The 12,771-nt window shown below is 37.1% G+C and overlaps 1 protein-coding gene across 2 annotated transcripts; it reads right to left on the bottom strand.

Annotated features, from left to right (window-relative positions):
• Nucleotides 1–268: 268 nt before the first annotated feature.
• On the bottom strand, nt 269–3,835 carry CCL20 (C-C motif chemokine ligand 20). 2 transcript variants are annotated; one of them, XM_044240865.1, is made up of 4 exons: nt 3,573–3,835; nt 2,358–2,472; nt 1,550–1,627; nt 269–680 (listed from the first exon to the last, which is right to left on the bottom strand). In XM_044240865.1, exons 1-4 carry the CDS (start codon nt 3,649–3,651, stop codon nt 659–661), a joined length of 294 nt encoding a protein of 97 aa, XP_044096800.1. In that variant the 5' UTR covers nt 3,652–3,835; the 3' UTR covers nt 269–658. The 2 variants fall into 2 exon arrangements, with proteins under 2 accessions (XP_044096800.1, XP_044096801.1); XM_044240866.1 differs by having other exon boundaries at nt 2,358–2,469; nt 3,573–3,830.
• Between the last annotated feature and the right edge of the window lie 8,936 nt (nt 3,836–12,771).

The following is a 12,771-nucleotide window of genomic DNA, read 5'->3' as shown; positions in this document are numbered from 1 at the left end:
AAAAGACCCTTTCCATTATAAATCATATAGAATAAAAACCAGGACCATGAGGAACAGGGAAAGGGGAACAACCAGGCAGAAGTGAATGGAGAAATATGGCCCTCCCCTCCAATTTTTAGATTTACTATCCCTTTAAATATTTTTAAAATTTTTAATTTATATCTTAGAAGTGCTATATAACTCTATTAACAAACAATTTTAGTTCATTCTTTAATTTTCAATATTTATTTTTATCATAATTTTTCTTTTTTACAGGATAATTACAACAGTTTTGGAAACAAAACAATGTAGAAGAAAAATGTTAAATAGTTTTTTACGAAGAGCTTGCTGCTTACAAGAAAGTCCATATAACCTCATTTCTCTGAACATAACATTATACCTCGTACTAAACCAAATAGCTTATAGAAAATTAGTATTAAATAGTAAAAACACACACAAAAAGACACATATAGATATATATATAAATAAAATAAAATAGAGTTTGGTTCTAATGTGATGCTTAACAAAGCAAACTATGATGCAATATGTATCAACTTCATTAATTGGACAAGTCCAATGAAGCACAAATCAGGTATGTGCTACACTCTCAACAGCCAACTCCTGCTAGATTCTTTTTGTTCATAGGCTCTGTCCAATTCCATTCCAGAGAGCATCTGTTTTACATCTTCTTGACTCTGTGGCTGTAAAGAGAAAAAGAAGAAAAAACTAAGCAATGACAGGGTGATTAGCTGGGAGGAATAGATTTTGTACCTAAAGATTGCCTCTTGTTTCCTAATCTCATCTCAGGATGTCAGCAGCTCAAGAGTCCAGAGGGAGAAATCAAGGTTCAGAGAGGAAGGGCCTTGCCCAACATAACTCAGCTAGCTGATGACAGATACAGGACTCAATGCTTGGGTTGCGTCTTTAAATTCAGTGTCTATGGTGTCTTTGTGTTAAGTGACTTCTGTTCATATCGATAAAATAAAATGTAACACCTCTGTAAATCACAACCATTGATCTCTTTTTGACTCTTTATTTTTCAGTTTTTAACAAAATGTCATGTGGTTTGTGAATTACATACATAGGAGTCATCTTTGCAAAAACAGTCAAGCTGCTAGCACCTATCTAATGCATAGGAGACTCTTATACATCATGGAAAAATCAGTGAATTTAACAAAAAGATAAAAATGATGTGTAAGTGGAAAAAATAAATTTTTGTTTTCATGGTCCGACTCAAATTTCCCCTTGAAATTCTATGCTGCTGGGGCACCTGGGGTGGCTCAGTGGGTTAAGCAACCAACTCTGGAGTTCTGCTCAGGTCGTGATTCCAGGGTGGTAAGATCAAGCCCCGCATCAGGCTCCGTGCTCATCACAGAGTCTGCTCAAGATTCTCTCTCCTCCCCCCATTCTTTTCTCTCTAAAATAAATAAATAAATCTTTAAAAATAAATTAAATAAATAAAATGCTATAGTGTTTAGGTTAAAATATCCCAGCAAGCCTATGGTCCACCACTCTGCACATGACATTTGCCCCGACATTTGAAGAGGGTCTGATAGTAAATATCCCATACCTGAGGATTTGCACAGCCTTTTTCACCCAGTTCTTCTTTGGATCTGCACACACAGCCAATTTTTTCTTTGTGTAAAAGCTTAAAAAAAAAAAAGAGAAAATTTGATTTGTGCTTAAAGAGTTTTGAATTGCTATTCACAGAACATGCAATAGAAATTTTGTATTCCAATGGACTGCTCTACCCATTAAGCATTTTATTTGTTTCAGAGGTGAAACAAAATACAAAAAAAAAAATGTTTCTAATAAAGCTTGATGCAGGAAATAAAAGTTGATTCTCTCCTACTTTCTCTGTATTTTAACAATTAGCTGTGAGATAACTGGAAAATAAGTCTCAGAATTGTTATTTAATTTTCTTGCTGGTGGTTACACAAAATATGTGTATATCCAACCAATAACCTATACCACTCTGAAGTATAATATCCTATATGGATCAAGATTATTACATGTAAAAGCATAATAACTCTTGAGTTTTTACTTACAGCCCCAACCATTCTCTGGTAGAAGATACTCATTTTAAAATTTATGTCTCCCATGTTTTCCTGAGATGGCATGTAAGTAGTTTATAAGTGTATCTTAAAAAGTGATTTGACCCTCAACTCTGTTCTTTAAAAAAAAAAAGAAAGAAAGAAAGAAAGAAATACTAAACTTCTGCCTTATTCTAGTCCTATTTAAACTTTGGAACACATATGTACTATCAAAACAAACATAGCATTGCCACATCAGTTATTTCTGAAATTCCAGAAAGGCAATAAAAAAATTTTTTTTGATTTGAAATTCCCACGTACTCCTGACACAATTGAATAACTTACACGACAGCATTGATGTCACAAGCTTCATTGGCCAATTGCTGTGTGAAGCCCACAATATATTTTGGATGAAGGATATGTTCTGTATATCGAAGACAGCAATCAAAGTTGCTTGCTGCTGAAAAGAAATTAAAGATATTGAGTAAACATGATTGAGTTTATTCTGTAGTTGGTATTATGGAACTACTCAAAGTTGTAGTTGTATATGGTAAAAAAAACTATTCAGAGAAACAGTTGCAATGTCTTTGAGATATGATTTAATGTAGTTTCCAGCTCTCTTAAAAAAAAAAAAAGAGGGAAGTAGCTTATTTGCTGGGTGATTTTGGTTTAATAATACAGTTTAGAAGCCCGTGACTTCTAACAAAAGGAATATCTCTAGTGAGAAACACAAACTGATAGTGTTTCATTTAAGTTCATTATAATCACTCAAGAATATGACTATCTCCCACTTGAAGAAACTCTTACATAGAACTTTCCACATTCAGAAAATGAATAAATATGGAGCTTTTAATTTATTACTTAGCTCCGAGCATTGAGAGAAGGGGAATGATAAGAAGCTACAAAGGAAAATGCAATTTATAGGAGCTTCAAAAGCACTTTGAAATTGTGATATTATGGAAATATTTTGGTCATAAAAGTTCAACACGTGCATTTTCAGGAATGCACCTGTTGCTAAAAGGGATGTACTCTCACAGTCATAAAGCAATACTCAGACACTCCCCCAGGTTAAATTATAACCTGCTGTAAGGTAAGGGATAAATTATCTCTAAGTTGACAAGAAGGGGCCCAAAGCTATGTAAGGATGGAGAAGTCAGATGCCGTCATTTGTCTCTAAAGAATGAGTTTTGAACTTAAACTATTTAGGTGGGAGGTGAAAAAGTCGGAAGAGTGGGAGTGTTCCCTACATTTCAGAATGACCCCATTCACTGGTAATATAACACAATTTATATCACTCCCAAAAATAACACCTTAGCCCTGTTGTGGAGCTTGGGGGTCTCTAAGAACCCAGACACCCCAAATATCTGCTGGGAAAAAAAAAAAAGCGTGATCAGCAGCAGTAACCGTTCCCTCCTCACTCACCAATGAGTGACAACTCCCATCACTTCTCAAGACTTTCTTACAGGCTCCCTTTCCTTGGAGACCCCCAGGGGAGCTCAAGGTTTCAAGGAGAATGAAAACAGTTCTTCCTCCTGTGTCAGCAGAAAGACTGATACTTACCTTCTGACTTGCTGCAGAGGTGGAGTAGCAGCACTGACATCAAAGCAGCCAGGAGCAAATTCTTGCTACTGCACATCATTTTCAGCTCAAAGAATAGATCTTCTCAGTGCTGAGTACCGAGGGCTCTGGGAGTAATGCTAGGTTCTGATAGCAGCCTGGGTCTGGGATGGCCCTTCTTATAGCAAATATTGGGAATGTACACAGAAGGCGTGTTCTGACATGGGTTTTCCCCCATTGATCAACCTGTCCCATCATGTCGTCACAAAGAAAAACCACAGGGAAAACTTCCTGCCTTTCCCTAACGTTGGGAAGCTGTTAAGGTCAGGGTAAGGGGGGTGGTGTTTGAGAAGGGGAAAATCCTGTTAAATCCTTTGGGTTTTCAAAGAGGGAAAGCAGCCTATCCCTGTGACTCAGAAAAGGGTTTCACGCAGTTTTAATCTCTTGTCTCTGAAAAGAGAGGACAAGGATTAACAATGATGCAAAGGTCAGCCCTACACAAGAACATTACAGGACTCTATTGTTACACTATTTGCTTTCCAGAGTCAGCTGGGAGCAGGAAGATGAGACAGGATGCCAGGCATACTTAGGGATGCATTTTTAATTGCTCAGCTATCACCAAAGACCTGGAATTTCTAGGCTACCATTCAGATTAGGTAATATGACAATGTTATAGTAGTGTTCCCAATGTTGGTGGAAAATACCAGCCCTCAAATAAGATTCAAGCCGCAGCTTCATCTTGATGTCATGTCAATTCTTCTAAGAATCTTCTACATTTGAATGACTCTAATCAATATTGTAGCCCAGAAAATAATCCCCACCTGCCCTTAACTCTGCGTGCTGAGGTAATTACATAGCACAACACAAAGCCTCAGAAGAGTTGAAGAAAAAAGACAATCAACAAAATCATGGTCAAATAATAGTGATAATGATCATAATGTAATACAAATCCCTAACCTATGATGGTATAATGAGAACTCACCACAAAGGAGAATACTGTTCTATGCTAGGAATTAGATTTGCAAGAGGGGAGTTCTAGAGATAATGCAATTTTTTCTATCCTATCATAGGCATGGTTACACGTAACTACACATATGCTAAAGTTCCTAGAATTGTACATAAAGAAAAAGAATGACCTATAGTGTATGATTTATTAAAAAACAAACTTAGGGGCGCCTGGGTGGCTCAGTGGGTTAAAGCCTCTGCCTTCAGTTCAGGTCATGATCTCAGGGTCCTGGGATCAAGCCCCGAAACGGGCTCTCTGCTCTGCAGGGAGCCTGCCTCCTCCCCTCTCTCTGCCTGCCTCTCTGCCTACTTGTGATCTGTCTGTCAAATAAATAAATAAAATCTTTTTAAAAATTTTAATAAATAAATAAATAAATAACTTTAAAACATTGAAATCATTAAGCAAAAACTATTCACTAAACACAGATATGTCAAAAGTAAATAGGTCAAAAAAAGATATACAATGTAAGCAGTACACAAAAGAAAACTGGAGTTTTTATATCTGGCAAAACAGATTTTAAACTAAAAAATGTTACTAGAGATAAAGAGGGAGCTCCATAATTGTAAAGGATCAATCCATCAGGAGGATACCAGAATTATGACCATATGACATACACCTAACAATAGCACCCAAAAATATATGAAGCAAAATTGACAGAATCAAATGGAGGAATAAATAATTCAATAATAAAAGTCAGATACTTCAATACCACATTCCCAGTAATGAACAGAAAAACCAGATAGAAAACTCACAAACAACACTAGATCTAACAGACATCTACAGAACACCCTACAACAGAACACGGAACAGGCATCCTTATCAAGTGCACATAGAACATTCTCCAAGATAAATCATATGCTAGGTCATAGAACAATTCTTAATAAATTTTAAAGGATGGAAATCATACCAAATATGCTTTCAAAACCACAATGGAATTAAATTAGAATCAATAACAGAAGGAACTTCGGGAAATTTATAATAATATGTGGGTATTCAATGATATATTCCTATATAACAAATACATCAAAGAAGAAATCAAAAGGAAAGTAGAAAATATCTCAAAATGAGTGAAAACAAAAACACAGCATACCAAAATTCATGTGCTGCTGCGAAAGCACTGCTCAGAGGGAAATTTACAGCAGGGATACATGAAATAAGAAAGAACAAAACAATAGAAGAAATCACCGGAACTCAAAATTGGTTCTTTGAAGCGGTCAACATTAGCAAACTTTAACTACACAAACCAAGACAAAGCAGACATAGGAGTGTAGGGAATGAAAGAGGGGTCATCATTATAAACTGAAAGAAGTAAAGAGGACTATAAACAACCATATGCCAACAAGTTAGAGAGTATAGAGGAAAGGGACAAATTAGTAGAATGTTATCCAGGTCATCCATGAAAGTTTAAAATCTCCATGACAAAGACATTACATTAGTAACTAAAAGTATTTCCATAAAGAAAAGCCCAGACCTATACAGCTTCATAGTAAATTCTACCAAATACTGAAAAATAAATTAAAACCAATTTCATGGCAAATGTTTCCAGTAAGTAAAAGAGGAGGGAAAAATGTCTAGCTCATTCTCTGAGAACAGATTTATATTGATATTAAAGTAAGATAAAGACATCACAGGAAAATAAAACTACTGGCCAATATCTCTTATCAGTACAGACACACACAAAAATACTCAATAAAACATTAGTAAATGGTAGCCAGAAACATATAAAAACAATTGTGTATCATAACCAAGTGGGATTTAGCCCAGGAAATAGAATTATATTAACTGAATTTAAAAATTATGAAAAGTATTTGACAAAACCTAACACCTAATATAATAAAAACACTCAACAAACTGGGAAGAGGAATGAACTTCTTCAACCTGATAAAGGTCATCCATGAAAAATTCCATAGCTAATCTCATACTTACTGATGAACAACTGAATGCTTTCCTCTTGAGATCCAGCCCCAGATAGGGATGTCCACTCTCACCAGTTCTATTCAACATTGTACTGGAGATTCTAGCCCAGGACAACTAGACAAGAGAAGGGGAAGTCACCCAGACTGGAAAGGAAGAAGTAACTATCTTATTTGCAGATGGCATGATCTTATATATAGAAAATATTAAGGAATCCACTTAAAAAAAAAAAAAAACTAGTAAGTTCAGCAAGGTTGCAAGACAAGATCAATATAGAAAGAGCAATCCTATTTCTATACACTATCAATGTTCATTGATAATAATGTTCACCTGAAAATAAAATTAAGAAAACAATTATTTTTATAATAGCATCAAAAAAAGAATTGAATACCTATGCATAAATTTGATAAAAGATGTAAAAAATGTAAATAAAACTACAAAATGTTATTAAAGAAATTAAAGAAGACTCCTAAACAAGTAGAAAGACATCTCAGATCATAAACTTGGAGGACAACTTTGTTAAGCTGGCACTACCCCCTAAAAAACTGATCCGCAGATTCGACGCGATTCCTATCAAATGCCAGCTGGCTTTTTTGCAGAAATAGGAAAGCCAAAACTTGAATTCATATGGAATTACAAGAGATTGCAAATACTCAGAACAAACCCAACACAGAAAAGGACGAACAAAGTCAGAAGACTTCCAGCTCCCAATTCCAAAACTTGCTATAAAACTACAGTAATTAAGATAAGTGGTACTGTTATAAATGCACACACATAGATGAATGGAATAGAAGTAAGAGTCCAGAGAGTATACTTGTATAGTCAACTGACTTTTTTTTTTATTGTGCCAAGATCATTCAATGGGGGAAAGAAGTCTTTTCAACAAATGGCACTAGGACAACTGGATATCCACATGTAAAAGAATTGTGTTAACCCCCTACCACACAATACACACAAAAACTAACTCAAAAGGAATCATAGACCTAAATAAAAGTGCTTAAAGTATGAAATTCTTAGACAAAAAAATAAGAGTAAACCCTCATGCTCTTGGCAATGGCTTTTTCAAATATAATGCCAAAGCTCAAGCAACAAAATAAAAAACAAATGGGGGTGCCTGGGTAGCTCAGATGGTAAAGCATCTGCCTTCAATTCAGGTCATGATCCCAGGGTCCTGGGATGGAGCCCTTCTTGGCAGGGAACCCTGCTCCTCCCTCTCCCTCTGCCTGCCATTCCCTTTGTTTGTGCTCTGTGTGTCAAATACATAAATAAAATCTTTTTAAAAATTAAACAAATAAAAACAAACAAACTGGACTATAACAAACCTATAAACTTTTATGCTTTCTAATAACAAACCTATATGCTTTATAACAAACCTATAAACTTCTGTGCTTCAAAGGTTACTATCAAAAATGTAAAAACACACACACACACACACACACACACACAAAAACATAGGAAATAATTTTCAAATCATATACCTGAAATGGACTTTTACTTATTTCCAGAATATATGAAAAAACTCTTATAAATCAGTAATAAAAAGATAAACAATCCGATTGAAAAATAGACAAAATGTCTGGATAGACATTTCCCCAAAGATATATAAATGGTCAACAAGCACATGCAAAGATGCTCCATGACATTAGTCATCAGGGAAATGTAAATCCAAACCACAATAACATGTCACTTCACACCCACAGGAATGGCTATAATAAAAAAGATGGATAAGAAATGTTGACAATGACGTGGAGAAATTGGAACCCTCACACACCGTTGATGCGATGAAAATGTACAGTCACTTTGAAAAACAGTTTAACAGTGCCTCAAATGGTTAATCATGGAATTACCATATGATTCTGCAATTCTACTCCTGGTTATACACCCAAGATAAGGGATAACATATACCCACACAAAAAGTTGCCCATGGATGTTCATGGCAGTTTTATTCATAACTGCCAAAAAGTGGGAACAATCCAAATGGCATCAACTGATGAATAGATAAATAAAATGTGGTAAATTTGTACAATGGAATATTATTTGGCAATAAAAATGAATGAATGATGGATACTACAATATGGGTGTGTCTCAAAAACACTGTATTAAGTGAAAAAATGAGCATAAGAGCCATATATTACATGATTTCATTTCTATGTAATGTTCAAACGTGGTAAATCTATAGAACCAGGAAGTAGAATAATGATTATCTAGGGTAGGGTGGAGTGTCAGGGGAAAGGGAGGGGAATGGAGTATAATTGCTAATGGGTATGTGGTTTCTTTTATAATCTAAAAATAGGTAGTGGTGATGATTGCATAACACTATGAGCATACCAAGACACAAACTCTGCACTTGGAAAGAGTGAATTTTATGGTGTATGGATTATATCTCAACAAATCTCATAACAGCAATAAAAAAGTCTCCACCTACCTAGGTCTAACACCCACACCAGCCCAAAGGTCCTCTCTCCTCCTCTGACCGCTCTTGACCGCTTGCGATCTCTCTGCATGTTTCCTTCCTCTATTCCATTGTCTCTCCTCTTCTCTGCCTTCTCTCTTTCTGAATCACATTAGTTTTTTGAACCGATTATTTGGGTACTTTTTTGTAGTGATGAAAATTGCATTTCCTGATACTTAACTTTGACAGATGTGTCACTTAAACAGTTTTTAAAATGTGACCTTCAACTGATTTTTCTTGATCAATGAATATGTTAATGGGAAGTTTAACATAAAATTATTTCCAATCTAATTTATTAGAAAGCTGTTTATCACATTGAAATTTACTTTCTAGCTGTTCTTTTCAAATATCTCAGACATATTTCCCAATAAGTCTTAATTCCTATGTGTAGTAGAATCTTGTATCTTTCTCTTCCCTTCCCCCAGCCCCCGCCGCAGCTGACAAATGTCTTATGTGGCAAGTACTTAGTGGTATATACAGATGGCTAGAACATGATTAAATTCAAGAGAACTTAACAATAACAGAATTAAATACAACATGAATAACTAAAAAACAAGGCAACATGGGGTAATATTCATATTCATATTTCATAAAACATTTTCATAGAAATTGTTCACAAAAATGTGATCGTTAAAAAATTACTTAACTCTACTTCCGTTTCACAGATGAACATGATACGTGTCATCTTGACTAATGGAGTGTCCATCAAAAGCTGTTTTCTTTCTAATACAGTTCCATGAAAAGTTTTTGAGAAGATGATAGGAGCTCCCTTTAAAACAGCATGTACTGGGGCACCTGGGTGGCTCAGTTATTGGGTGTCTGCCTTCGGCTCAGGTCATGATCCCAGCGTCCTGGGATCGAGCCCCGTATCGGGCTCCCTGCTTCTCGAGAGGCCTGCTTCTCCCTCTCCAACCCCCCCTGCTTGTGTTCCCTCTCTCGCTGTGTCTCTGTCAAATAAATAAATAATCTTAAAAAAAAAAAAAAACAGCATGTACTGAGCACCTACTAGGTACCAGATATTTTAGCAGAGAATGTGCTGTGAAAGCAAAGAAGCATGATGTTTGATTCCAGCAAAGAGAGGTACACAAAAGACCAGAAGCCTTGAGCCCTCTGGCTTCCACAGAGTGGGGGCTGACTGAAGCTGAGCTTCAGTGACAAAAATGGTTCTTTCCATGGTGTTTGAATTGTACACATTATAGAACTTCTAAGCTAGAGAAGCACAGAGACCTTCTATGTCAATATCTGATTTTTAAAAGATGAGGACACCAAAGCCAGAGAGATGTTTGACTTTGTCAGTGTGGAACCATGAGGACCAGAGCTGGACACCTCCTATCTAAGTCAGGGGATTGTTCCTCATTTCCTCCTCAAAGATTTATTATCTGATTATCAAATGGATGGTATTACATATCACTAGCTATCACTTTCATTTCTTTCAGCCAGTAATTCAAGTCAAAGCTTCCATAGTGGCTTAATCTACACAGCAAATACTGAGGTATTATAGAGATCACTAAAAACCAGAATAATAAACCACAGTTTCAATGGAGGATAGCAGCAATACAAATTCCCACAATGGCTACTTAAAACGAATGAAGTATCTTATTTCTTGGCATCTTGGTTTGGATTCCCTGAAAGAAGAGCCTTGGGTACAGATCATTTATCTGAGTGATAAGCCCAAGAAACAAGATTGAAGCAGGAAGGTGGAAGGAGGAAAAAGCTTTCAAGGGGGACTAGAGAACGGATTCCACTAGAACCTCCTGAGAAACAAATGGATGTCTTGGAATTATCCCCCTGAAAGATGGTGGACAAAGGACTCACATCCAGCTGGCTCACATCCCTCATTAGTTGAGGACTATCCCCAGGAGTTTTAATTACCTTACATATTCAAGCTTTCCTTGGGAGGGGAAAGATTAGTCTAGCACTCTCCCTCAGTCCTGAGAACTTCCTAGAGCAGAGAGACAAGCAGAATTTAAGCTAAGTTGTTGTCGGTGTGATGTGATCTGAGCTCATTCTACCACAGCTGAGGCTGAAATCAATGACAGTTGAAGGCATGTGACATGGGGTCCAGAGAGACCTGTTACAACTGCTTGGAAAAGATTTTTTGAAAAGGAAATTTGGTGTAAGTGACTGTGAAGAACTCAACTATCATACGTGCTAATGTCAGATGATTCCTCCATAGACCCCAGTAAGACAGCCACATTTTGTAAAGAGTCTTCTCCTGAACACACCACATATTCACAGCTCTGTTTCCTTGTGTCCCATTTATGCTGGGACTAGAGCTTTGGCCTATAAATACCTTTTGCTGCAAGAATGTGTATCATACTAAGAAACACTTATTTACTGGGTCCATGAAAACCGAGGCCTAATGGTTCTGAAGCCTCAAAAGATCACCATTATCATTAAAGGGATAGCCAAGAGAAGAGTAGCCAAAGGATGCCACTTTGACCTGTGGCAACAGCCAGAGACAAGGTGCGGGGGATCAGGGCAAGCATCACGAGGCAAAGCATCAAGATAAAGAAGGCTTCTACCTTCAGCTTCAGTCCCAACATTAAGTAGGATACATTCAACAAATATGATATTTTATCCAATTCTTAAAGGGAATAGGTCAGATACAAGTTTTCCAAAAGCATGTTTTTATTCTATAATAGCCACTGACAGACTCATGCTACATTGCTTCTTTTCAAGAGCCAAAAGTGATACCACTGACAGACTTAGTTGTAGGTCCCTTAGAACAGGGAGCCAGCTCTCTTCTGTATTCCTGCAGGGTTGTTTAAACCAAAGTAAAGAGCCTCTATAACTAGTCCTGTGATAACTGGCACAGCTATCTCCAGAGGGTAGTCTTGAGAGTCACCATGTAAATTTTTCAGTGAGCATTTGGACCCCCACCTGAGTCAATGGCCAAAGAAAGTGGTATGTGGTGCGTGTGTGTGTGTGTGCATGCGTGTGTGTGTGTGTATGAAAACAGTATACTCCTTTTTTGACCTATTGAGAGCCTTTCCAGTTGAAATTTAGTTTATCTGTAGAAAGAAGAATTAACATAAACTTCAGCTAATTCCTCTCTGTATTGTTTATCCTGACTGGGAGGCTCTTTGATTGCCTACAGCTTCCCAGATCTTCAGTTTCTGTGTGGTCACAGCAGAGGAGTCCCCAATAATGACATGTGGGAAGCAATCAACAGGGTTGCTTTAGGAGACATACATGGAACCAGCAGATGCAAACCAAGCCAAAGTTTCCTGTGCAGGGCCTAGAAGATCACATTTCCCAAAGCCATCAAGGTCAGGCAATCAAACAGTATGAAGACGGCATAATGAGGTTGGTCAGAGGAGAAGACAACAGTCCTTCCCTGCCTTGACATCTTCTCCAGGGGTAAAAAAAAACCCTGCATTTGGTGGTCGGGTATCCAAGCCAGAGGTAAGCTTATCCAGAAACAGGATAGTTAGATCAGTAATCACTTCTGTCTCAATTCTGGTCTTCTTTCTGTCTCCTCCAGACACACCCAAATGAACTGGTTTTCCACTTGGGGTCCACCACTTTGAGTTTAACTCTTGAATAAAATAATTTTGTGAAATGTGTTCATTTTTTTTTTGTCTGACTCCCCACATGTCCCAAAAGGCTGCTAAAAACTCCATTTTCTCTTAACATCAAAGTCCCCATCATGTTATCATCTTGGACTCCATAACCCATGGCACTTTTGAAGTGGGCTTATTGTGGGGCTCCATTTAGCAGAATATCTTCAGGGACACAACAGGGCTCCTTCTTTGCAGCCATGATGCCTCACAAAGAGGATTTGGCTCCAGTAGAGGATTTGTGGTAGCATTAAGACCACATTTCAT

The sequence above is a fragment of the Neovison vison genome, chromosome 3 (assembly GCF_020171115.1).
Source record: "Neovison vison isolate M4711 chromosome 3, ASM_NN_V1, whole genome shotgun sequence".
NCBI lineage: Eukaryota > Metazoa > Chordata > Mammalia > Carnivora > Mustelidae > Neogale > Neogale vison.
The sequence above is the reverse complement of the archived record's forward strand: the minus strand, read 5'-3'. Positions and strand labels throughout refer to the sequence as shown.